Here is a 26260-nt window from a genome sequence, read left to right on the forward strand (position 1 = left end):
GTCTCCCTCTGATGCCGAGCCGAGGTTGGACTGCACTGCTGCCATCTCGGCTCACTGCAACCTCCCTGCCCGACTCTCCTGCCTCAGCCTGCCGATCGCCCGGGACTGCAGGCGCGCGCTGCCACGCCTGACTGGTCTTTGCTGGAGTGCAGTGGCGTGATCTGGGCTCGCTACAACCTCCACCTCCCAGCCTCCTGCCCTGGCCTCCCAAAGTGCCGAGATTGCAGCCTCTGCCCAGCCGCCACCCCATCTGGGAAGCGAGGAGCGTCTCTGCCTGGCCGCCCATCATCTGGGATGCGAGGAGCCCCTCTGCCCTGCCGCCCAGCCTGGGAAGTGAGGAGCGCCTCTTCCCGGCCGCCATCCCGTCTGGGAAGTGATGAGCGTCTCTGCCTGGCAGCCCATTGTCTGAGATGTGGGGAGCGCCTCTGCCCCGCCGCCCTGTCTGGGATGTGAGGAGCGCCTCCGCCCGGCCGCGACCCCGTCTGGGAACTGAGGAGTGTCTCTGCCCGACCGCCACCCCATCTGGGAGGTGAGGAGCATCTCTGCCCGGCCGCCCCATCTGGGAAGTGAGGAGCCCCTCCGCCCGGCAGCTGCCCCGTCTGGGAAATGAGGAGCGTCTCCACCTGGCAGCCACCCCGTCTGGGAGGGAGGTGGGGCGCAGCCCCCGCCCAGCCAGCCGCCCCATCCGGGAGGGAGGTGGGGGGCAGCCCCCACCCGGCCAGCCACCCCGACTTGTACTTTATATAAAATATCACTTGGACAATCTGGGTCTCAATCAAGAAATATGCAGGAAAGGCCGGCCGCCGTGGCTCACGCCTGTAATCCCAGCACTTTGGGAGGCCGACATGGGCGGATCACGAGGTCAGGAGATCGAGACCTGGCTAACACAGTGAAACCCTGTCTCTACTAAAAAAAATACAAAAAAATTAGCCGGGCATGGTGGCAGGTGCCTGTAGTCCCAGCTACTCGGGAGGCTGAGGCAGGAGAATGGCGTGAACCCGGAGGCGGAGCTTGCAGTGAGCTGAGATCGTGCCACTGCACTCCAGCCTGGGCAACATATCAAGACTCCGTCTCAAAAAAAAAATATGTAGGACAAAAACATGTTACAACTCTAAAATAGATTACATTATTTATTCAGAATGCCGGTTAAGGCATATCTCAATCTGAGCTAATCAAGCTTATTCTATTTTAGACATTATTACTTACATTAATAAATTTAACTGATTTCAGAAGAGAGGGAGAGGAGGTTGTTAAAGGCCAACATTGATAGCAACAGAGTGAGAAAAATTAAGAGTTCACAAACTTCAGCTTAATGGTCTCATGAAGAAATAGCTCTTTTTTACTTTTAACTTTTTTTTTTTTGAGGTGGAGTCTCCCTCTGTCGCCCAGGCTGGAGTACAGTGGCGTGATCTTGGCTCACTGCAAGCTCTGCCTCCAGGGTTCACGCCATTCTCCTGCCTCAGCCTTCCGAGTAGCTGGGATTACAGGCGCCCACCACCACACCTGGCTAATTTTTTGTATTTTTAGTAGAGACGGGGTTTCACCGCGTAAACCAGGATGGTCTCAATCTCCTGACCTCATGACCCACCCGCCTTTGCCTCCCAAAGTGCTGGGATTACAGGCATGAGCCACCATGCCCGGCCCTTTTTTTTTTTTTTTTTTTTTTAATAGAGACGGGGTCTCCCTACATTGCTCAGGTTGGTCTCAAACTCCTGGGCTCGAGGAATCCTCCCATCTTGGGGTCCCAAAGTGCTGAGATTACAGGCGTGAGCCATGGAGCCCCACCTCATTAACACTGAAAGCATTTAGCATTGCAATGTGATAAAAAGGTTTGTTGAATGAATAACCCTAATACCCAAGAAAAGTTAAATTACTTGGTAATTTGATAAGAGGACAAATGTGTGATACATTTCAAAAAGTGACGATCTTCGGTTACCTGGTATGAATGTTTTTCTTAGAAACTTGGATTAAGAAATGTCACCAGGCGCGGTGGCTCACACCTGTAATCCCAGCACTTTGGGAGGCCTAGGCGGGCGGATCACGAGGTCAGGAGATCGAGACCATCGTGGCTAACATGGTGAAACCTCGTCTCTACTAAAAATACAAAAAAAAAAAAAAAAATTAGCCGGGTGTGTGGTGGCAGGTGCCTGTAGTCCCAGCTACTCGGGAGGCTGAGGCAGGAAAATGGCATGAACCCGCGAGGCAGAGCTTGCAGTGAGCCGAGATCATGCCACTGCACTCCAGCCTGGGCAACAGAGCGAGACTCTGACTCAAAAAAAAAAAAAAAGAAACGTCAAAGTAGGCCAGGAGCAGTGGCTCATGCCTGTAATCCCAGCACTTTGGGAGGCCGAGGTGGGTGGATCACGAGGTCAGGAGTTCAAGACCAGCCTGGCCAACATGGTGAAACCCCATCTCTCCTAAAAATACAAAATATTAGCCAGGTGTGGTGGTGTGCGCCTGTAATCCCAGCTACTCAGGAGGCTGAGGCAGGAGAGTTGCTTGAACCTGGGAGGCGGAGGTTGCAGTGAGCCGAGTTCATGCCACCGTACTCCAGCCTGGGTGACAGAGCGAGACTCTGTCTCAAAAAAAAAAAAAAAAAAAAAAAGAAATGTCAGAGTAGGCAGGGGGCAGTGACTCACGTCTGTAATCTCAATACTTTGGGAGTTTCAGGTGGGCGGATCACCTGAGTTCAGGAGTTCGAGACCAGCCTGGCCAACATAGTGAAACCTTGTCTCTAGTAAAAATACAAAAAAATTAGCCAGGCATGGTGGTGCGCACCTGTAGTCCCAGCTACTTGGGAGGCTGAGGCAGGAGAATCACTTGAACCTGGGAAGCATAGGTTGCAGTGAGCCGAGATAGCACCATTGCACTCCAGCCTGGGCAACAAGATTGATACTGCATCTCAAAAAAAAGAAAAAAATGTCAGAGTAATGTGTTTAATGGTTAATAATACTCTAATTTTGCCAAGACCCAAATTGATGATACAAAACCAAAGTTCTCAAATCAGATTAAGTCTTGCTGGAAAGGGGGGAGAGGGAGGAAATCTTGGAGCTTCTTCACTTTTATATAAAATTATCTCTTTTTTTTGAGATGGGGGTCTCACTATGTTGCCCAGGCTGGAGTGCAGTGTCGCAGATATTGGCTCACTGCAACCTCCATCTCCTAGGCTCAAGCAATTCTCCCACCTCAGCTTCCTGAGTAGCCTCCTGCAATGGTGCAATCTTAGCTCACTACAACCTCTACCTCCTGGGCTCAAGCCGTCCTCCCATCTTAGCCTTCCCAGTAGCTGGGAATACAGACATATACCACCGTGCCTGGCTAATTTTTGTATTGTTGTACAAACAGGGTTTCACCATGTTGCCCAGGCTGGTCTCCAACTCCTGGACTCATGTAATGCCCCCATATCAGCGTTCCAAAGTGCTGGGATTATAGGCGCAAGCCACCATGCCCAGCCTGTAAAATTATCCTTGTTCAGGTCAGAAACAGATGAGGCCATAGATATGATATAACAGGCTCACAAATGACAAAAGGAATCTTTATTTTGATTTCTTTTTCATCTCTGCTTTTTTTTTAAGCAACCCACATTGTCTAGAATTTAAAAAACATCCTCAACATTATTTGCCCTATATTACTTTTTCAAGTGCATTATACTAAACAGACTCTGCTCACAAAATGTATGAGAGGAACAAATTATTGAATGGATTGGATAGGATACCATTGACATTAGTCAATAGTAAACAAAAATAATAATATCATGTATATATAGGGCTAATTTTGTGCCAGGCATTGTTCTCAATGCTTCTTTCTTATATTAGTCTACCTAATTCTCAAAACAATCCTAGGATATAATCCCCATTGTTAGTAGTAGTATCCCTTTTATGGATGAGGAAACTGATGTAAAGAGATTAAATAACTTGCCCAATGATAGTTAGTGAGTGGCAAACACAAGATTCCCAGCCTGGCTCCAGTGGCAATATGCAATATTCTCTCTTTTTTTATTTTTTTTGAGATGGAGTTACACTCTTGTTGCCCAGGCTGGAGTGCAATGGTGCAATCTCAGCTCACTGCAACCTCCACCTCCTGGGTTCAAGTGATTATTTTGTCCCAGCCTCCCAAATAGCTGGGATTACAGGCCACCACACCCAGCTAATTTTGTATTTTCAGTAGAAACCGAGTTTCTCCATGTTGGTCAGGCTGGTCTCGAACTTCCAACCTCAGGTGATCTGCCCGCCTTGGCCTCCCAAAGTGCTGGGATTATAGGAGTGAGCCACCGCGCCCGGACTAATTTTTTGTATTTTTAGTAGAGGCCGGGTTTCATCTTGTTGGCCAGCCTGGTCTCAGGTGATCTACAGGCCTTGGCCTCCCAAAGTGCAGGGATTACAGGTGTAAGCCACCACACCCAGCCAAAATCCTATGTTTTGATGCAGTCCACTGAAATTAGTTTTGATCCCACTCCACCATGGAATGATTTCCTAGTTGCCAAACCCAAACCCAGAGGATTTTTTTCAGCCCTAATTTTTTTTTCTTCTTTTTTATTTTTCTTTTTTTGTCGAGACAGGGTCTCACAACGTCAGGCAGCATGGAGTACAATGGTGCAATCTTAGCTCTCTGCAACCTCCACCTCCTGGGCTCAAGCCATATTCCCATCTCAGCTTCCCCAGTAGCTGGGACTACTGGCACATGCCACACCTGGCTAATTGTGTGTGTGTGTGTGTGTGTTTGTGTGTGTGTTTATTTTTTTACATATTTTTTAGAGACAAGGTTTCACCACGTTGCCCAGGCTGGTATTGAACTCCTGGGCTCAAGTTATCCACCCACCTCGGCTTCCCAAAGTGTTGGGATTACTGGGCTGGCCGTGCCCAGCCCAGCCCTTTTTACTTATTTTATTATTTATTTATTTATTTATTATTTTTGAGACGGAGTCTCGCTCTGTCACCAGGCTGGAGTGCAGTGGCACGATCTCAGCTCACTGCAACCTCCACCTTCCAGGTTCACGCCATTCTCCTGCCTCAGCCTCCTGAGTAGCTAGGACTACAGGCGCCCGCCACCACGCCCAGCTAATTTTTGTATTTTTAGTAGAGACGGGGTTTCACCATGTTGGCCAGGATGGTCTAGATCGCTTGACCTCATGATCTGCCCACCTCGGCCTCCCAGAGTGCTGGGATTACAGGCTTGAGCCACCGTGCCCAGCCTATTTTATTTTATATATTTATTTTATTTTTTGAGACAGTCTCACTCTGTCGCCCAAGCTGGAGTGCAGTGGCGCTATCTCGGCTCACTGCAAGCTCCGCCTCTCGGGTTTACACCATTCTCCTGCCTCAGCCTCCCAAGTAGCTGGGACTACAGGCGCCTGCCACCACGCCCGGCTAATTTTTTGTATTGTTAGTAGAGACCGGGTTTCACTGTGTTAGTCAGGATGGTCTCGATCTCCTGACCTCGTGATCCGCCCGCCTCGGCCTCCCATAGTGCTGGGATTACAGGCGTGAGCCACCGCGCCCGGCTAATCTTTGTATTTTTACTAGAGACGGGGTTTCACCATGTTAGCTAGGCTGGTCTGGAACTCCTGACCTCAGGTGATCCACCTGCCTCGGCCTCCGAAAGTACTGGGATTACAGGCGTGAGCCACCGCTCCCAGCCTACCCTAAGAATTTCTATTCACATTTCATAGCTGAGGTCTCTCAGCTTCCTTCAAGGTGGACAATTCTGTATCTCTAGGTGACCCAAATTTATCCCCTCGTCTTTCGTGCACCCAGTTTATGCTAACCAGGAACCATCACATTATTGCATTGTTTGTTCACCTGGACCTTAAAAGGAAGGTTCTTAGTCTTATTTATCTTATTATTGAGTCTCCTCAATGCCCAGCTAAAGTACTGGTTACATTAGTTTCTTTCATTTTAATAGGTTTAAATGATAAAGATCCTGTCTAGGTTGCTAATCTGTGCAATCGCCTGGGAGCTTGCAATCTCACTACTTCGAGAGAAAAACCTTATTTTGGCTCTAAAGAGGGCTCCTGACTTCGCCACGCTCACCTTCAGTGGTGCTTCACCGCACTACCACTTCCCTAACCACCGCCCCTATGGCTGTCACCTAGATCAAGGACCTATCTAAGGAGAAAGCCCAAGGACAGGCAAAGACAGGCCACGCACTTTCAACAGGAACTCGGCCCCTTTCCTAAACGTAGTTCCTCTGATTACCCTGTCCAACGGACGTCGCTATGATCCAATTAAGTTTTGAGGCTCAGAGTGACGCCCTCTAACCTCACATTGTCCAATAAAAAAAGGAGTTTCAGATTAGCACCAGTTTTGACCAATGGATGAGAAGATCAGCGTGTATTAACCTGTAGAAGCAGCACAGAGAATGATGAGCAGCCAGTTCACCCAATGGACCTGCCTACTGCAGCGTAGGCCTCGCCTCAACGGCAGGAGAGCAGGCGGCTGCGGTTGCTGCAGCCTTCAGTCTCCACCCGGACTACGCCATGTTGGGGCTTGTGGGTCGGGTGGCCGTTGCTTCGGCCTCCGGGGCCTTGCGGGGACTCACCCCTTCAGCGTCGCTGCCCCCAGCTCAGCTCTTACTGCGGGCCGCTCCGACGGCGGTCCATCCTGGTAAGTGCTTTTCTCTAGGAGCTAACGTTCCATTTTGCCGCCCCATGACCTTGAGCCGGGGAACGATGGTAGCTCGGGCCTAAGGGATCCGTGGTGTTAAAAGGATGCCTGGAGCCGCGTCTTGCTCTCTAATGGCTGGAGAACAAGAATGGGACACATAGGAGGTTTCTTCGACCCAGCTCTGTCCCATTTTGTATAAAGTTCTTTGTGTGACGGAAAAGGTGCGGGCAGGTGCGTTAACCTTCCGGTTGAATAGGGGTACTGAACTCTCGAAAAATGGGGTCTTGTGCATGCGGATGGGAAGGCTGTGCAGGCGCTTTATCGATCGCTGCGCGGCCTTCTCTCTTGGACACGCGTTCCGTACAAGCGGAAAGAGGCCTGACTTCGGCTGAGTTTTCCTCTCCTTGTGTGTTAAGTCCTGGCTTCCGATGACCTTTAACTGGCCTGACCCCAGCTCCTTCCAATATCTTTTGTCTGTTAGTCAGGGACTATGCGGCGCAAACATCTCCTTCGCCAAAAGCAGGCGCCGCCACCGGGCGCATCGTGGCGGTCATTGGCGCAGTGGTGGACGTCCAGTTTGATGAGGGACTACCACCAATTCTAAATGCCCTGGAAGTGCAAGGCAGGGAGACCAGACTGGTTTTGGAGGTGGCCCAGCATTTGGGTAAGTAGAGTTTGTTAGGAATAGTAAAGACCTTGTGTAGCCCAAATATCCCCAAAACCAAGCTGTCTCCCTTCTATGATGATTTTATCAAAATGACTTTCGTTCTTCTGAGTTTGCTGAAGCCACATTTAGGTACTGAGAAGGAGTCTTGGTCGACTTAGGTCTTGATACCAATTTATCCTTATGTATAACCCTGCGATGCCTGTATCTAACAGGTGAGAGCACAGTAAGGACTATTGCTATGGATGGTACAGAAGGCTTGGTTAGAGGCCAGAAAGTACTGGATTCTGGTGCACCAATCAAAATTCCTGTTGGTCCTGAGACTTTGGGCAGAATCATGAATGTCATTGGAGAACCTATTGATGAAAGAGGTCCCATCAAAACCAAACAGTAAGTTGCTCTTATTGCATCTATGCACAAAGGAACTTCTGTTATTTGCAGTTTTACACATTAAGGTGACACGTTCTCCTAAAGCAGAATTTTTCTTCTGATACGTTAGATTATTAAAATTACACAGTGCAGTTTCACCTGAATAAATTAGGATGCAGAATTTCTGATTGACAAAAGCCTACTACTTGAGGTTTTTTTTTTTGAGAGGGAGTTTCGCTCTCGACTCACTGCAACCTCCACCTCCCGGGTTCAAGTGATTCTCCTGTCTCAGCCTCCTGAGTAGCTGGGATTACAGGTGCATGCCATCATGCCCGGCTAATTTTTGTATTTTTAGTACAGATGGGGTTTCACCATGTTGGCCAGGCTGGTCTCGAACTCCTGATTTCAGGTGATCCGCCCCCCCCCCCCCACCTTGGCCCCCCAAAGTGCTGGGATAACAGGCATGAGCCACTGCGCCCGGCTAGTTGAGTATTTTTGACTCGGTCTTATGGCTTAGGTTTAGGAGTCTCCAAAACTTGTAGGTTTTTGTATTTGCTATTGCTATGTGAGGGAATGCTGTTAGGTTAAGGCTCAGTAAAATGAAAAATTTATGACAGTTAAAGTCAGGGAATGGGATTATTGTTTCCTAAGATAATAATTTTCTTTATTGCAGAAAGTTGGGTTAGATCCTAGATGATAGTTTATCTGATTTATGTAACAAAGGGGAGGTAAGACTGTGGTTCCTCAGGTAAAGGGATGGACTTGAGAGTTGATAGGGAGGGATATATAAGATTATCATTTGCTTTCAACAAGGTGAATAGATAACTATCCTCTCTTCTACCTTTACAGATTTGCTCCCATTCATGCTGAGGCTCCAGAGTTCATGGAAATGAGTGTTGAGCAGGAAATTCTGGTGACTGGTATCAAGGTTGTCGATCTGCTAGCTCCCTATGCCAAGGGTGGCAAAATTGGTATGTTATTAAGGGGTACATATTTTCCAACCCTAATATGGGAGGAAAAACTCATACAATGTTATGAGTGGATATTGACATCTATTCCTCACTGATGAGTACGTTCTGACTTTCGTTCTTCTGAGTTTGCTGAAGCCAGATGCAATTTCTGAGAAGGAATAGGATGGAAGGAAGCAATTACTTTTTTTGAAGTTTGCTTATTTAGGAAAGCAGAACTCTTAAATATTCTTTCTTTTCAACCTCTTATAGGGCTTTTTGGTGGTGCCGGAGTTGGCAAGACTGTACTGATCATGGAGTTAATCAACAATGTCGCCAAAGCCCATGGTGGTTACTCTGTGTTTGCTGGTGTTGGTGAGAGGACCCGTGAAGGCAATGATTTATACCATGAAATGATTGAATCTGGTGTTATCAACTTAAAAGATGCCACCTCTAAGGTAAGCATTGAGCTAATTGATGTCCACGTGGTAGTTACGCCAGGAAACTATTGCCAACTGAAGCCATGTTCTATATTTTCTATTTAATTTTTTTTTCTTTTTAAGAAAATGTTAATATTTTCATTTTCGTGTCCCAGGACCTACAAAGGAAACCTGTTAGTGTTTTCCCCCCCAACTTCCAATACACAAATGGACATTTTCTTTCCTCTTTGATACTGACATTAAATAACATTTCCAGGTTTTCTTTTTGGTAGATAGTCCCATCATTTGAAAGCTAATTTTGGGAGGGCTGGATTGGACATGGTACATATGTTTCAGTTAAGCCTATTTTGTACTTTTCACTTAACTTGAATAGGTTTTTATTTCCTTTCTACTATAGTTTTGCCTTACTAATATAAGAGGCTGTCTTTTTTTTTTGAACTGCATCTCTAATAGGGAAAAGAAACTTGCACACAAAAACACTGACACCTTCTGAGAAAGGATCTGTGGTCGTTTCTCCGATTTGGGAACCTTCAGTATGTGGCTTTTCTACTCCTTTGTCAGGTTTTACGATTATGTATGATTACTGCAGGTAGCGCTGGTATATGGTCAAATGAATGAACCACCTGGTGCTCGTGCCCGGGTAGCTCTGACTGGACTGACTGTGGCTGAATACTTCAGAGACCAAGAAGGTCAAGATGTTCTGCTATTTATTGATAACATCTTTCGCTTCACCCAGGCTGGTTCAGAGGTAAGAGGGAAGGCTTGAGAGGACCTGGTTCATCTGGCCTTTCTTCGGATGAGGCTAAGGATGTAGACACCTAAGACCTTTTTTTCTTTTAGGTGTCTGCATTATTGGGCCGAATCCCTTCTGCTGTGGGCTATCAGCCTACCCTGGCCACTGACATGGGTACTATGCAGGAAAGAATTACCACTACCAAGAAGGGATCTATCACCTCTGTACAGGTAAGAAAAATTACATAGATGAAGATCTGATTTGTATAAAGGCAGGGTGCAGTGGTGCATCTCAGCTACTGAGGAGGCTGAGGCAGGAAGATTGCTTGAGCCCAAGAGATCAGCCTGGGGAACAAAGCTGTATGTATGTAGAGAGATGTATAAAACTGACTGGGCCAGGCGTGGTGGTTCATGCCTGTAATACCAACACTTTTGGAGGCTGAGGTACGCGGATCATGAGGTCAGGAGTTAAGAGACCAGCCTGGCCAACGTGGTGAAATCCCGTCTCTACTAAAGATACAAAAAATTAGCTGGGCGTTGTGGCAGGCGCCTGTAATCCCAACTACTCAGAGGCTGAGGCAGGAGAATCGCTTGAATCCGGGAGGCAGAGGTTGCAATGAGCCAAGATTGGGGCACTGCACTCCAGCCTGGGCGACAGAGTAAGACTCTGCCTCAAAAAATAAAAAAAAAATAAATGAAGGTATACATTTAAATGTAGATCACAAAGCAATGGTTTCTAGTCTGAGGGGAGTCCAGAGCTATATGGAAACTGAGCATTAAATATTTACTGTATTAGGGCTGAGTGCAGTGGCTCACACTTGTAATTCCAGCACTTTGGGAGGCCAAGGCAGGCGGATCATGAGGTCAGGAGATCAAGACCATCCTGACTTAACACAGTGAAACCCCATCTCTACTAAAAATACAAAAAATTAGCTGGGCGTGGTGGCACCTGTCTGTAGTTCCAGCTACTCGGGAGGCTGAGGCAGGAGAATTGCTTGAACCTGGGAGGCGGAGGTTGCAGGAGGTTGTGGTGAGCTGAGATTGGGCCATTCACTCCAGCCTGGGTGGCAGAGTGATAATCCGTCTACAAAAAAAAAAAATTTACTGCATTAATGTACTATACATTTTCAAATATATATAGATGGGATATATAGTAAAATTACATAAATTTTACATATAGTAAAAATGTGGCTAAACTGTAGGAACTTTTCATGATTCAGTGTAATGAACTATTGTGCAAGAAGTTTTTTGTTCTTGTTTTTAATTCTTTTTTTTTTTTTTTTTGAGACGGAGTTTCACTCTCATTGCCCAGGCTGGAGTGCAATGGGCGTGATCTGGGCTCACTGCAACCTCCACCTCCTGGGTTCAGGTGATTCCTTTGTCTCAGCCTCCTGAGTAGCTGGGATTATAGGTGCCCGACACCAGGCCCGGTTAATTTTTGTATTTTTAGTAGAGACGGGGTTTCACCATGTTAGTCAGGCTGGTCTTGAACTCCTGACCTCAGGTGATCTGCCTGACTCAGCCTCCCAAAGTGTTGGGATTATAGGCTTGAGCCACTGTGCCCGGCCTCTTTTTAATTTTTTTATTTTTTATTTTTTTGAGACGGAGTCTGTCGCCTAGGCTACAGTGTGGTAGCACAATCTTGGCTCACTATAACCTCCACCTCCTGGGTTCAAGCGATTCACCTGCTTCAGCGTCCTGCATAGCTGGGATTACAGGCATGCGTCACCACACCTGGCTAATTTTTGTTTTTGTTTTTGTTTTTTTTTAGTAGAGACCCCCGTCTCTACTGGTGTCAAACTCCTGACCTCGTGATGTGCCCTCCTTGGCCTCCCAAAGTGCTGGGATTATAGGCATGAGCCACCGTGCCCGGCCCCCAGCCTCTTGTTTTTAATTCTAAAAGTGGGCATTAAAATAGTTAAAATAAAAGATGAAGAACAAAAAGAATGATACTAAAAATTCTTCCATCATGGCTGAGAGACCAGATAATCTGTCAGCTTATTCAGCAGGTATTAGGGGTGGTAAGAAGGGTCTTTTGAGTGCTAAGAATATGGAGTGAGATGATAAAGATAGGTCAGAAAGGGGGATGGCTTAAGTAAAATTACTTTGGTTCGCTGGGCGTGGTGGCTCACGCCTATAATCCCAACAGTTTGGGAGGCCAAGGCGGGTGGATCACGAGGTCAGGAGTTCAAGACCAGCCTGGCCAAGATAGTGAAACCCCGTCTCTACTAAAAATACAAAAAAATTAGCTGGGTGTGGTGATGGGCACCTGTAGTCCTAGCCACTCGGGAAGCTGAGACAGAGAATTGCTTGAATCCGGGAGGCAGAGGTTGCAGTGAGCCGAGATTGCACCACTGCACTCCAGCCTGGGCGACAGAGCGAGACCCTCTCAAAAAAAAAAAAAAAATTTATTTGGTTCCTGTTCTTCATGGGATCTCACTTTAGGCTATCTATGTGCCTGCTGATGACTTGACTGACCCTGCCCCTGCTACTACGTTTGCCCATTTGGATGCTACCACTGTACTGTCGCGTGCCATTGCTGAGCTGGGCATCTATCCAGCTGTGGATCCTCTAGACTCCACCTCTCGTATCATGGATCCCAACATTGTTGGCAGTGAGCATTACGATGTTGCCCGTGGGGTGCAAAAGATCCTGCAGGTGAGTATATTACTATGTGGGATCAGTGTCCGGAAAGTCAAAAAGAGGGCCTGTGGGGACTATATGAGGACTGGATTTTTCTTAGTGATTTGTTTTGGAGCAAGGAAAGTTGAGGCTGGCAATTGCTAGTGAGAGCTAATGAGGTCTCTTGAGTTTCCAGGTACTTAACGCTTTGGAATGCAATATTTTTCTTTCTTTCTTTTTTTTTTTTGAGATGAGTCTCGCTGTGTCTCCCAAGCTGGAGTGCAGTGGTGCCATCTCGGCTCACTGCAACCTCCGCCTCCCAGGTTCAAGCGATTCTCCTGCCTCAGCCTCCTGAGTACCTGGGATTACAGGTGCGCGCCACCATGCCTGGCTACTTTTTATATTTTTAGTAGAGACCAGGTTTCATCAGTTGGTCAGGCTGGTCTCGATCTCCTGACCTCATGATCCACCCACCGTGGCCTCCCAAAGTGGTGGGATTACAGACGTGAGCCAGTGCGCCCAGCGGAATGCAATATTTTTCTAACAGCACCAAACTAGGACTATGGAGAACGAGACACTGATCTTTCTTGGCTGAGGGCCCTCATAACACCACCACCTTCTCTGCCCCCTAGCATGTAACTTTCCCTTTGTTAGCTTGTCCAAATTAAAGGAATGAGAATACTTAACTCAGTCTTCTTTTTTCTCATAGGACTACAAATCCCTCCAGGATATCATTGCCATCCTGGGTATGGATGAACTTTCTGAGGAAGATAAGTTGACTGTGTCCCGTGCACGGAAAATACAGCGTTTCTTGTCTCAGCCATTCCAGGTTGCTGAGGTCTTCACAGGTCATATGGGGAAGCTGGTACCCTTGAAGGAGACCATCAAAGGGTTCCAGCAGATTTTGGCAGGTGAGATTTTGAGTACAAATCTTGAATGTTGACTGTGCTGTGGTCCCATTCCAACAACCGTCAAGCAATATATGTAATATACTATGCTTAATTATATTTTTTAATTTAAAAAACAAACTTTCCCATTGATTTTGTTTGAAAATACTCTACATTTAATTTGAGTGTGATTTGTTACTTGATTCTCTAGCTCCCTTTTATTTTATATGTATTTTTTGAGACTGAGTCTCTGTCGCCCAGGCTGGAGTACACTGGTGCAATCTTGGCTCACTGCAACCTCCACCTACTGGGTTCAAGTGATTCTCCAGCCTCAACCATCCAAGTAGCTGGGATTACAGGCACACGCCACCACGCCTGGCTAATTTTTGTATTTTTAGTAGCCATGGGGTTTCGCCATGTTGGCTGGGCTTGTCTCGAACTCCTGACCTTAGGTGATCCGCCTGCCTTGGCCTCCCAAAGTGCTGGGATGACAGGTGTAAGCCACCGTGCCTGGCCCATGTGTTCTTAATTTGTACTGTATCATGTCTTGTAAATTTGATTTGTGAGGGAAATTTAAGCTTTCTAAGATGACATGAATTCATCACATTCTAACTGATGGCCTGAAGTGGTGAGGAATGTTACACGATGCAGAAAGTTGATATCCCTCCGCTTCTTACTCTTTTTTTTTTTCTCCCCCGTCATACAGGTGAATATGACCATCTCCCAGAACAGGCCTTCTATATGGTGGGACCCATTGAAGAAGCTGTGGCAAAAGCTGATAAGCTGGCTGAAGAGCATTCATCGTGAGGGGTCTTTGTCCTCTGTACTGTCCCTCTCCTTGCCCCGAACCCAAAAAGCTTCATTTTTCTGTGTAGGCTGCACAAGATCCTTGATTGAAGATATATTCTTTCTGAACAGTATTTAAGGTTTCCAATAAAATGTACACCCCTCAGAATTTGTCTGATTCTCTTGGTTCTGACAACATAGTCAACACTGAAGGGTTATGTATTTAATTTTAGTTTTAGAGACACGGTGTCTGGCTGTGTTGCCAAGACTGGTCTCTAACTCCTGGGCTCGAGATCTCCCACCTCAGTCTCCTGAGTAGCTGGGGCTACAGGTGTATGTAGTCTCACATCACCAGCACTGTTTTCAACAATTAGATTTTTAGAGTGGCTGTAAGAAGCAGTTTCAGCATGAAGTGGGCCATGTATGTTTGAAATTGGTCCTTAAAAATAGCCATTCTCTTTTGTTGATGGACAACCGTACCTCTTGTGAGGGGTTTCCTGTGGGTAGTGTGATCTTAGTAGGGCCTCAGTTTTGGGCCTTTTGTTCAATACAAATTGATTTTTTTTTTTTTTTTGGCCTCTATTCCATGTGGCACATCCCTACTTCTTGGTTAAAAATAGGCCTTTTTTGAAGGGCATATTGGGAAAAACTCGTTTTAGAAATAACTTATTTCCAGGGGTTAATCTGAGTTTAATGAATTAAATTTTCAAGAAATAGTGATGAAGAATACTGATCTTTGTTAAAATGTGATCAAAAGGGTTCTCTACATCTTGGTTAGGCCTTCATGTCTTCAGAAAGTGTACTTAACTACTTCCTGACATTTTGGGCAAGCCTAAATAAAAGTTGCTTGTGATTCCTTGAGGCTATGCAGAGGCATATAATACCATAAGGCCTAGTCCACCCTCTGTGAAGATCCCCTTATGAAAGTCCAGAAAAGATAATCTTACAAGGGAATAGCAATTTTCAGAGTTGCTGGCTTGGGCTTCTAAACTAATGAAGTTAGGTTATTTTCCCTTCATTTTAGCCGACTGAGAGGTGCAGGGGTAGAAGGTATATTTCACCATTTCAATTTAAAAGAAGCGTGCAAGGTCAGATTGGGTTCCTCTTGTGTTCTTTTCCGGGACCAGACCCATCCTACTGCCCTCTCGCGGTAGCACTGGAGACTCTGCAAGAACTCTGATCCCATTTTCAAATCCATGAAGGCCATTTGCTGGGATGTGGCTCTCAGTTAAAGACTGTTTACAGACCAGCTGGGGCTTTTGTCCTGGGGAGGAGCCTGTATCTACAAGCTCCACCCGCTGAGTCCATCAAGTTAGGTAGAAGCTGGGCGGGGACAAGCTGAGCTCCAATTCAGAGGCCCCTGGGGGCTGAAGGTTGGGGAGGGCTTTTGGCGCGGGGCCAGGGGTGGAGTAGGGGCCTCTAAGCTTCCTTCCATCTGCCTATGACGTCCTTGGCAGCAGCCTCTCCCGCAGTCTCTCCTGTGTCATGATCTGGACAGAAGGTGGAGCCCCTGAGCTGCTTGTGCTGGTAGTTTGCTCCTAGAAAAGCTGGGATTTGGGGAAATGCTGAGTTATGGGGGTGGGGACACTTCCTCTAGGTCCTGACTCTGGAGTGGGTAAGAAGCTGGTAGAAAAAGCCCTAGGGTACAGGTCAGCCCTTTCTGCTTTGTTTTCTCACGTCACCCGATACAGACCTGGGAACTGAAATCCTAAAGGTCTTTTGCACCCCTCCACCCCTTCCCCCAACATGTTCACGTCCTTCAGCGTTTATCGAGAACCTTCTCCCTCTCAGTAGCTGCAACTATTTGTTTCCTTCCCCCTTTGCCGGCCTCTTCTACCATGCCACTGGAGTGTCAACACAGCTCTCTAACCTTCCTCCATATTTCTCCTGGTCTGCCCTGTCCTCGCCTCCTCCCTCTCTCCACCCAGAGAAAGCCCCGCCCTTCCCTCCTCCCTCCCCACCCCAGTCTGTCACACAGGGACATCACCCTACAGCAGTTCAGGCTGTGTGGTTCGCAGGAAGCATACACTGGCTTTTTGATTCTTGCTAGTTCCCAGCTCACAGTTTGGGAGGATCCAACACCAACCTTTACGTGAAGTGGGGGCCCAAGGACAGTGAGGAGCTGGGTGGTCCCAGCCTGGAGCTGTGCCAGCCTGACATGGGTGAGTATGGGGACCAGCCCCGGGGAAGGCCTGAGGGATGCCTACTCCCTCCCTGGCTGACTCAGCAGGGGTGGGGCCTAACCTTTGCTCATTTGGGGGTTGAAGGAGAGGAAACAGGACTCTGGGGGACGGGGGGCACAGGGCTCAGCTAGCGAGGCTGCCGACCACGGGATCCTGAGTATGGGCAAGCCCCAGTTCTAAGGAAGAGCCTGAGACGCATCTTAGGCCAGGGCTTTCCCAGCCCCCTCCCCGCCGCCCCGTGGAGGATTGCCCCTTCTCCTCCCCATTTAAGCTGTTGAGATTCAAGGAAATTTTGACAGTACTCACTGCTAGCCCCCACAAAAGTAAAGCCGGCTTTTGGCAGTGCTGGAAGGTCTTTAAAATGCCTCCCCTCCCTCTCATTTTTCTAAGGCCTTTTAAGTCTGTCTTCTCTCCTCCCCCACCTTGACCCACCTTCAGGTGGGGGCTGCACTGAGCAGCTGCTTCCTGTTGCCCCAGAGACTGAAGCAAGGGTGGTGGTGGTTGGGGGAAAACTGAACCAAAGTCGATTCTCATGGTCCCACATCAGCCTCACTAGGGCTGCTATTGATGGCCCCCACACTACAGTCACTGAGGGCACTGAGTGGGAGGCAGGATTGAGGTTGAGAGGATAGGAGGTTTTTGCCTTCGTGGCTTCCTGATTCCAAAGGCCCCACAGCCGTAGGGATGGGGCCCTGAGGAGCTGAAACACGGGGAACCAGTTCACCTAGTAGGGCGCTGCGCGTGACCCCCAGCAGGCTCGGCCTTGAGTTCCCTCTCCTGCACCCCTAGGCCTCCTAGGAGCCCATGTAGCTCTTTCTGCCTTCCCCGGCCTCTTTTGTGAAGCGGTCTTTGCTGGTGCCCTGGGAGCGCGGGCAGAGCTCTCCCAAGTCCTTCCTTTCGGACCTACCACCATCCCCCACTTCACCGGAGAAGTTTCTGTCTCTTTCTGGGATCCGTTCTCTTCCTCCCATCTGGGATCCTTCCTGGTTCTGGCCCCTAGGAGACGCCACCCGCTATCCTCTCCCCCAGTGGATCCTTCGCGACTGCTCTCCTGAGCGGTTGTCCTCACCTCGGTAGCTCCTGCCCCTTTAAGCACCACCTCCTCCCCTCCGCCGCCGCCGGCCCAGGGCTGGGGGAGGAGGCGCAGCCGCCGCCCGGCTCGGCTACCTGCGCCTCTGCCGCCGCCGCCGCCGCCTGCGGCCCGGCCCTGCTCCAGGTGAGGCCCGGCACCCACCTCCAGCTCCGGAGTCCCTTGGCGGGCCGTTCCTGCGGTATCCTGCCCCGGGATCCCTGCTGCCCCGGGATTCGGGATCTGACTCTCCCCCTGAGGGAGCTGCCCTTCCTCTCTCCCCTGAACTATCTACTCGCCCATTTTCCCCCTGTCCTCCGCGACCGGAATCCGGAGGCTTCTCACGCCTCTCCGCCATCGTCTCCCGAGTACCTTTCCTATTCTGGGCCCAGGATCTCCCCCTCCCCCGCGCCTTCTTCGCCAGAAAAATCTCCCGCGGTCTGGGTTTCGCCTCCTCCCCTCTGAACTAGCGCTTTCCCACGCCTTCCTAACCCCAATGGGAAGGGGGATACCCACCCCAACTCCTCTCCTTCCCCGTAGTAAGGGGGGCGGGGGAGCAACATCGACAGCACTATCTGTCCCTGCTCCGCTCAGCCCTTTAAGTTCAGCTAAGTCCCATCTAAACCTTTTCTGTAGTCCTCACCCCACCCTACATCTCCGGGAGCTTGGGGTCCAACCTCAGCACCGCCTACTGAGCCCAGGTGGGAAGGACTCTCCTCCTGGGCCTAGGGTTGGTCGGTGCAGCCTAGGAAGGCCCCTCCCCCAGAACCTGGGAGCTGGGGGCCAGGGCGCTGCCGGAATCTTGTGCTTCAGGGCCTCAGGGACAGTTGGGAGAGAGTGCGTGGGGAGCTGGGGCTAAATCTCTAAGAGAGTTGGGGCGATGGGGAAGGCAAGAGAAGTCCAGTCTTCTCTGTTCAGATGCAAAGGAAGCCCCCCGACTCCCTAGGAAATAGGGGCTTTCTCTAACTTCCAGGACCACCATAGAGAATCCCATTGGGAAGTTTGGAAACAAGACTGTGTGAATCTGAGGAGCCATCTGTCGACTTAAAGGGGAGAAGGGGGCCGGGTGGAGTGGTGCTCGCCTGTAATCCCAGTACTTTGGGAGGCCAAGGTGGGCAGATCACTTGAGGTCAGGAGTTCGAAACCAGCTTGGGCAACATGGCAAAACCTTGTCTCTACAAAATACACAAAAATTAGCCAGTCGTGGTGGCGTGTGCCTGTAATCCCAGCTACTCGGGAGGTTGAGGCACGAGAATCGCTTGAACCTGGCAGGCTTGAACCTGGCAGGCGTAGGTTGCAGGGAGCTGAGATCACAACACTGCATTCCGGCCTGGGTGACAGAGCAAGACTGTCTCAAAACAAAACAAAACAAACAAACAAACAAACAAAAGTGGGGGAAGAAGGGGAGGGGTGTGGTCCTTGTGATGTGTTATGGGAGAATCTAGCCTTCCCAGAATGTAGAGGGGGTAAAGACTTTTGCTTTAACCTGGTGGGGGGGTCTAGTTGGAATGGTTACCCGGCTAAGAGCCATCTCCCTGCTAGACAGATCCTGTTAACAGTATGATCCATTCAGCCAGTGAGGGGAAGGCAGGTCTTTAATAATTATCCCACCTCCATTAGAGAATTCCCCCTCCACCCCCAGTCCAGCTGCGCCCCTAGCTATGCTCTTCATTTCCCACTCCTCACTTCCAGAATTAGGGGACTGGCTGCCAAGATCTGCTTCAGACTCTTCTAAGTCATGTTTGGAGGGGGTGCTGGGGGGAGGAGAGGGTGTTCAGCAGTGGTGTTTGGGGTTGGATGCCAGGAGTATCTGGTGGGGGAGAGGGAAGGATGTAGAGGGATGCAAACGAATCCCCTTCTCTCTCTTCCTCCTCCCAGCCCTAGCCATCTGGCTACAGAGTGGAGCCAGGCACTGTGGCAGCTGACCCCAGAGTCAGGGAGGTGCTGCAGGAACACAGGGAGGGTGAGAAAGGGGGAGCAGGTGCTAATTTGTCCCTCCCCATTCTCTTCATGACTAGTCCACTGGCCTGGCTTGAGGGAGGTTCAGCCTATTCCCTGGAGACTCTCCTTACAAGTTGCTGATAAAATGACCATTTGCCCCTTCCCCTTTCTAGTAGCTTCCTGAAGGGAAATGGGTGGGGAAAAGAGAGGTGGGTGGGTGATCAGCCACATCTGATGGGATTGAGGAATGTTTCGGGACATTTGGGGTCAGTCTGCCCTCTCTCGTCTGGATGGGGGGAGAAGCACAGCTGCAGCATGGGGTGACTTCTAGCAAGAAGTAAACATCCAGCTGTTGGGCACACTGTCACCCCAACCTCATCCTTCCTCAGAGCAAGGAAGATCCTGATTAGATGAGATGAGGCGGGGTCTCATTCAGGAATGAGGATGATTGTAGTCTTTCTGCACCAGATGGGAAGAATGGATCCTACCTCGTTTTCTTTTCTAATCCCAAGTGGTCCTCTCCTATCCAACACCCCTCTTCCTAACCGCTCCTGGCTGGAATAGTCCTAAAGGTTGCCCTGGAGACTAGGCCTGGGGCTCGGAAGGGGTGGGGGCGGTCAGTGGGGCACAGGAGTAACCGGCTCTTCCGGAGCAGAGTGGAGCCAGCGGTGGGTGTGTGTGGGTGTGGGGAGGGGCGTGGCTACACCCGTCTGACGGGCGCAGGCTCCTCCCCTGCCTGCCCAGTCCCCGACTGGCCCCCTTTAAGATTGGGAGCAGGAGGTAGGAAGATTCTCCCTCATCTGCTCTGGAAAAGGGCAGGGAAGACAAAGGGATACCAGCTTCCTTACCCACACCCCCATCCCGCCGCCCTTGAGGCCTCAGTTTTATGCCTTTCTTCACCTGCCTTAATTTTTTATTTGGGGATAGAGAGGCATTTCTTAGCAGAAGTTTGCCAGAGCCCTCCTTTCTCCAGAAGGAAGGAAACCTCTACCCTGAGTGTGACCTCTACTTACTCAGGGACTTGAGGTCAGCAGGCTGTTGGAGGAGTATTTTTTTTTTCCCCAAGGTGACCTGTAAATCTGTTGTTTTGACAGGGAGGAGAGAAGGGTTTTGGTTTCCACCTGCCTATTCCCTCCACTGGTAATCTACTTATCTCGAGAGAGGAAGAGAAACCCCCTTAGCCTTCTGTGTCTGTGGCCCACACACTCTGTGAGCCTTTGCTAAAGCTAGCTTCCTTCTTATCCTCTCTGAGCCATTTGTAGTGGGGGGGGGGGGCGGAGGGGTGGAGTCTTTCCCCAAAATTCAGGAAGAGCCCACCCCTCTGTGGAGTAAGGAAATCCAATGTAGACTGGTGGATCTCACCCCCCAACTCCGCCCATTTTTCAGATCTCTTTCCTCCTCAGACCCCCAGAGGAAAACGTATTTGTTGACACCCCCCCAACTTGCCAGAGTTTCATCATCCCCACTCTGTTGCTTTTCCAGAATATTCAGCAGCCTGAGCTTTGCACAGTTTAGGCAATTGTTTCTAGAACTGCATTGCATTGAATTAAATGGGAATTATCTTCAAGGCTGCAAAGTGTTGAGTTGCAAGGAAAGGAAACCTGGTTTCCTTTCCTGTCATATTTTATCCACTGTTTGACATTGAAGAAGTCATTGAACCTCTTTGGGTCTTAATTTCTTCATTTGATGAAGGAGAGAAGGTTGAATTAGAATTTTTTTTTTTTTTTTTTTTTTTTTTTGAGATAGAGTCTCCCTCTGTCACCCAGGCTGGAGTGCAATGGCGCGATCTCAGTTCACTGCAACCTCCGCCTCCCGGGTTCAAGCGATTCTCTTGCCTCGGCCTCCTGAGTAGCTGAGATTACAGGGGCACGCCACCACGCCCAGCTAATTTTTGTATTTTTAGTAGAGACCGGGTTTCATCATGTTGGTCAGGCTGGTCTTGAACTCCTGACATCATGATCCACCTGCCTCGGCCTCCCAAAGTGCCGGGATTACAGGCGTGAGCCACCGCGTCCGGCCTGAACTAGAAATTCTCTAAGCTCTAACATCATATGACACTGTTCTTCATCCTGGTGCCCTGCAGTGGACATTTTAGGTGACAGCCAAACTCTAGTCCTCTGCTAGATTTTACTTTTCTGAGTTTTCACACAGTTATGTAGCCCTGTCAGAAAAAAATTCCCAGAACCATAGAATGGGTGGACATTTGTGGCATCTTTTTGCTGATTAGTTTTCAGCTTATCCTTTACTTCTCTGACTGCATTTAGGCTACACTCAGGTCTTTGCTGTCTGGTTCCAGAGCCGAACGTTCTTTCCCCCACGCACAGGAATCTTTCCTTTCCGGTGACCAGGGCCCTGCAGATGTCGCCAGGAAAGTGGTGATCCAGGCAGGACCAGGCTGCACTGAAGGGACAGAGGTGAGTGGGTGGCTGACTCTTGCCTCTCCCCATCCCTTTACTGAATCGCGACCTGAGTGACTAACCTTTCTATTTCCACGCTTCCATTACCCTACCTGGGAAATAACTGCCCCCGAAATTCCCCTGACTCTTACCCCTACCAGCCTGTTAGAGAAGTGGCACCTGCCTTTGGGCCTAGACGTTTGGTCTAGTCTTTTAGGTTAACCTTGGGACTGTGGCATGCCTTTCAGTTTGCCCTGTGTGAAGCAGGACTACTGCCTCCATGAGATGCGGGTGCAGAGGGAGCTGCCAGGTGGGCAAGGTGGCCAGGGTTGCAGGAGGCACAGCGGCGCTAGGACCCAGGTCCGGGTCGGAAAGATGGGCTGGCGGGCTTTAGGACCCTGTGGCGGAGGCCGCGTGGGGAGACTCTCTCCCGGCCGAGGCTTCTCCGCCCCCTCCGGCTCCGACTCACTCCTCCCCCGCCGGCCATGTTGGCTCCTCTCGGGCCCCGCGGTTGAGCCGCGTCCCCCTCCCCCTTCCCGGACCCTGGACCCCAGACCCCCTCCCCAGCGGGCGTCTCCACCCCTTCTGGCGCCCGGAGCGCGGCCATGTGAACCGCTTGTACCCCGGGGAGAGACGAGCCCCGATCCCGGCTGGACGCCGCTGCCTCAGGTTTGTGGGGTCTGTGGCCAGGGGCCTGAGGGGGAGGGAGCCCCGCTTTCATCCGAGGCTTCCCTCGGGGAACAGAAGCTCCAGAGCCGGCTTGAGCCTTGCCGGGGCGGGAAGCCGACGGGAGCTTATTTCCTGCGAGGATCCTACCCGAGGCGAGGGTCTCCTTGCTCTGGGGTCTGGGAGGAGAACAGGGCTGGTGGGGCTGCTGAGGACCCCGGACGGGGCCGCGGGGGCAGGAGGAGCTGTAGGGGCTCCCGGCGACAGTGAGGAGGCGGAGAAGCCGCCTGGCTGGTGGAGATGACTCCTGTGGGGGACTTGGGGTGGAATCCCCGGGAGGGGCTCCACCTCCTCGGGTGGGGGTGGGGATTGCCTGAGCGCGAGGGGTGGGTGAGGGGGTTCCCTTGGCGGGTTAAACGCTCCGTTTGCGGGGAGCTGGGCGTTTTGACTGTGGTGAGTGGAGGGCGGAAGGGGTTTCCAGGGGTCTGAGGGTGTCTCCCTCGGGGAGCGCACCCATTCTCTTGAGCGTGGAGATCAGGAGAGGGCCTTCCTTGCTGAGGGTGGTGCTGCGCTTGGCTTGGGGCCCTCGCGTCCCGGGAGAATCGCGCACTCCGGGGATGGAGGTTGATAGGGCTTCCGCCGAGGCTCTCCAATTTGAGCTGGGCTGAGGGGCAGAAGGGAAGAATAAAGAGGAATTCCTTTTTCCAAGGAGATTCCTCACTGAGGGGATCCCCGCTTCCGTGGCAGAAAGATGATACCGCATCATCCCTTTCTTTCCCGGTGTTCCCAGTTTTCAGGAGAAGGCAATGTCAATAGCAGTTGTCCTTTGTAGGGTTAATTGGAGTGAGAGATTTGTCTGCTTTGGGGGACGACGGAGGGGATAGCTTCCACCTCCATCTGTACACAAACAGCCCCTCCCCCAGCCTCCCGCAGGAAGTGGCCGGGAAATGGCAGCTGTGCGTTTGCTGCTGCGTGTCTTGTTGTTTTGAAATGTCCATTTTAATCAGATTTGGTTTCATTTTCTGAAGCCTTCTGGGCAAGCTTGGATCTTGCCAACCATGTGGTCCGAGAGACCTTTCGTTGGACTTTTTTTTTTTTTTGTAAACTTGTCAACTGGAAGTAGTCAACTTCAGTTGACTCACGTATCCCAATCCCTCCTCCAGAACATCTCTGTCTTCCTGTCTGGTTTCGTTTTGTTTTCCCTTGAGCTAGAGGTCATAGAGAAGCAAACTCCTATCTACCAGCGGGGTACGCTCTATATAAGTGATGCAAATTCCCTCAGCATAGAGAGCTGTCAGGGAGACTAGAGATCTTTTGTGGCACGAGTAGCTTCTTGGGGTCCTACTTTAGTATAGTTATTATGACAGTTTCTATATTGCAGAGCACCTGAGCAAGTGAGCTTGTGAAGAAGGGTAGATTCTGAGAAATGGACGAAGAGGAAGGGGTGAGGAAGATTTAACTATTAGATGGATTTGTGTGTCGGGGGTAGGGACTGATTAACAGACTGAGATTGGTGAACTCGGTCCTTGGTGGTGATTCTAGCCTAAGGGCAGCCCCTGTGGGAAGCTTGTTATTTGACTAAGGGTGCTGGAGATACTACCTTCTGCAGAATCAACTAATTAGAATAGTACAGTTTGTTATATGACTTACTCTTTAATCCATAAAAGAACGTCTCCCCTCTTATTCTTCTTGGAATAAGCTTTTCCTCTGTTCCCTGCAAAGTCGTGCCCAGATTTTTTTTTTTCTTTCTTTTCACTTGATAATCCCAGGATATTTCTCCTGTAACATATAGTGATGGACTGTGTGCTATGTCCCCAGGCATTTTGTGGCACACTGGATTTGGTTAGGGGCAACAGTTGGCCACAGAATTTATTTTTCTTTCTTTTCTTTTTCTTTTCTTTTTTTTTCTTTCTGTCTTTTTTTTTTTTTGAGACGGAGTTTTGCTTTTGTCGCCCAGGCTGGAGTGGTGTGATCTTGTCTCACTGCAGCCTCTGCCTCCCGGGTTCAAGCGAGTTGCCTGCCTCAGCCTCCCGAGTAGCTGGGATTACAGGAGCCCGCCACCGCATCCAGCTAATTATTTTATTTTTAGTAGAGACGGGGTTTCATCATGTTGGCCAGACTGGTCTCAAATTCCTGACCTCAGGTGATCTACCCACCTCGGCCTCCCAAAGTGCAGGGATTACAGGTGTGAGCCACCATGCCTGGTCTTCTCTTCTTTTCTTTTTTTTTCTCTTCTCTCTTTTCTTTTCTCTTTCTTTCTTTCTTTTTTTTTTTTTTTTTTTTTTTTTTTTTTTTTTTTTTTGAGACAGGGTCTCACTCCGATGCCCAGGCTGGAGTGCAGTGGCGCCATCATAGCTCACTGCAGCCCCGACCTCTTTGGCTCAAGTGATCCTCCTACCTCAGCCCCCTGAGTAGCTGGGACCACAGACACGCACCACCACACCCAGCTAATTTTTTGTAATTTTTGTAGAGGTGGGGTTTTGCCACTTTGCACAGGCTGGTCTTGAACTCCTGGGCTCAAGTGACCCGCCTGCCTTAGCCTCCCAAAGTACTGAGATTACAGGCATGAGCCACCATGCCCGGCCTATGACCCCAGGACCACAGGATTTTAGATTTTGAAAGATAAAGTTTTGTTTTTTTCTTTTTGTTTTGTTTTTTTTTTTTTTGAGATGGAGTCTCGCTCTGTTGCCCAGGCTGGAGTACAGTGGCACCATCTCGACTCACTGCAACCCTCGCCTCCCAGGTTCAAGCGATCCTCCTGCCTCAGCCCTCCAGTAGCTGGAATTACAGGCATGCGCCACCATGCCTGGCTAATTTTTGTATTTTTAGTAGAGAAGGGGTTTCACCATGTTGGTCAGGCTGGTCTCGAACTTGAATTCAGCCTCCCAAAGTGCTGGGGTTACAGGCATGAGCCACCGGGCCAAGCCTTGAAAGATAACATTTTAAGATTATTTGGACTATTCCGAAAACTCCGTAAGCCTGTCATTTAAATCATCTTTTCACTATTTATTTTCCAGGCAAAAACCCCTCCCACCTAGATGAAGATCCCTAGATTAAAGATCCAGTATGGGAGCAGATAGACACTTATGATTGTGTGAAAGTGGCATCATCACTAGTAAGATAGCATCATTGCTCTTCTCACTGGGGCTGTTGGGGTTTTTGATATTCTGGAAACAGTAAAAGCAAGTCCATCTGATGTCAGCATCCTTTTTCTTGCCCCTGATTAGTTCCTTTAAGTTGCTGTCTGATGGAGTTGATTTGATGCTGATTTTAAGTTCCCCTTTCTTCAGCCTTTGCTTACCTGAATTGGCACTTGACAGAACAGCAAGTTGATTTTCCCTGTTGGGGGTTAAAAGAGTAAAGAAAGGAGAGATAACTACTCTTGAGTCTTTGGACTTTTAAAAGAAAAGCTGATTTTGAGAAAATAATGATTTCATTTGATACATGATTGAATTGGGAGCTGAATGAAGCAAACCTTTCATGGCCTTCTTATAAAATGGGTGCATTTTTCTGTCAGAGAAATATATTTCTTAATATTTCAAGCTTCTCGATGAAAGAAAAAATCTGAGGTGTAAAGAGAGCTGTATGGGCTGACCCCAGAGCCAGTCTAGAATGAAGGGTTCATCTTGTAGTCTTGCGGCTCTGGAATCAAGTATTACTGGGAGAGAAACAAAGCTTGTTAGCGTTACTGACAGTGTCTTCCTGCTGTTGACCTTTCTTGTCACCACTGAAGAGGTCAAGCACCAAACTGCTATTTTTACTGCTAAAACAGTATAGAAGTTAGTCATTGATAATGATGTTTGACCTTGTGTAAGATGTATCAAGAGCAGCAATAATGCCAAGTATAAAATTTGAGATAATTCCTGGGGTAAATAACCTTCTTGGTTTGTTTCTTAGGATGTTGGTGTCCTCAAATGCCTTATATATAGCCCAAGATGAATAGTTTCTCAGTATTA

At 49.3% G+C, this 26260-nt stretch overlaps 2 protein-coding genes and 2 non-coding genes across 52 annotated transcripts in view; all 4 read left to right on the forward strand.

The window, feature by feature from the left end:
* The first annotated feature begins 438 nt into the window (after positions 1-438).
* On the forward strand, positions 439-14218 carry ATP5F1B (ATP synthase F1 subunit beta). The gene is made up of 11 exons (XM_009425096.5): positions 439-529; positions 5902-6602; positions 7084-7266; positions 7482-7656; positions 8485-8606; positions 8856-9040; positions 9612-9770; positions 9863-9985; positions 12200-12412; positions 13086-13287; positions 13970-14218. The coding sequence occupies exons 2-11, from the start codon at positions 6476-6478 to the stop codon at positions 14068-14070; spliced, it is 1590 nt and encodes a 529-aa protein (XP_009423371.1). The 5' UTR covers positions 439-529; positions 5902-6475; the 3' UTR covers positions 14071-14218.
* LOC112205137 (small nucleolar RNA SNORD59) lies at positions 7336-7410 on the forward strand. The gene has a single exon (XR_002938990.1). It is a non-coding gene; the product is annotated as a small nucleolar RNA SNORD59 (small nucleolar RNA).
* On the forward strand, positions 8693-8763 carry LOC112205138 (small nucleolar RNA SNORD59). The gene has a single exon (XR_002938991.1). It is a non-coding gene; the product is annotated as a small nucleolar RNA SNORD59 (small nucleolar RNA).
* Positions 14219-15220: 1002 nt separating the features above from the next.
* Positions 15221-26260, forward strand: part of BAZ2A (bromodomain adjacent to zinc finger domain 2A) — a 40931-nt gene continuing 29891 nt past the window's right edge. For 4 of the 49 annotated variants that reach the window (XM_063786497.1, XM_063786499.1, XM_063786526.1 and 1 more), the window contains exons 1-2: positions 16022-16211; positions 21567-21656. Coding sequence is in view for 7 of the 49 variants with exons in the window: in XM_016923174.4 (XP_016778663.3) it covers positions 15535-15576; positions 16100-16211 (154 nt within the window). In the remaining 42 variants the exon portion in view is untranslated. Of the gene's footprint in view, positions 15577-16000; positions 16212-17346; positions 17449-21506; positions 21657-22043; positions 22308-22685; positions 22758-25321; positions 25420-26260 lie in introns of those variants that run through there. The other 45 variants (XM_009425116.5, XM_063786512.1, XM_063786515.1 and 42 more) reach the window with 26 other exon arrangements.

The sequence above is a fragment of the Pan troglodytes genome, chromosome 10 (assembly GCF_028858775.2).
Source record: "Pan troglodytes isolate AG18354 chromosome 10, NHGRI_mPanTro3-v2.0_pri, whole genome shotgun sequence".
Taxonomy (NCBI): Eukaryota; Metazoa; Chordata; class Mammalia; order Primates; family Hominidae; genus Pan; species Pan troglodytes.

Excerpts from the sequence above, each read along its gene's own strand:
- ATP5F1B (XM_009425096.5), top strand. The coding sequence starts at position 6,476 with ATGTTGGGGCTTGTGGGTCGGGTGGCCGTTGCTTCGGCCTCCGGGGCC. Across the intron at positions 7,657-8,484 it reads GGTCCCATCAAAACCAAACA|ATTTGCTCCCATTCATGCTG; the intron begins GTAAGTTGCTCT and ends CTACCTTTACAG. Across the intron at positions 12,413-13,085 it reads GGGTGCAAAAGATCCTGCAG|GACTACAAATCCCTCCAGGA; the intron begins GTGAGTATATTA and ends TTTTTCTCATAG.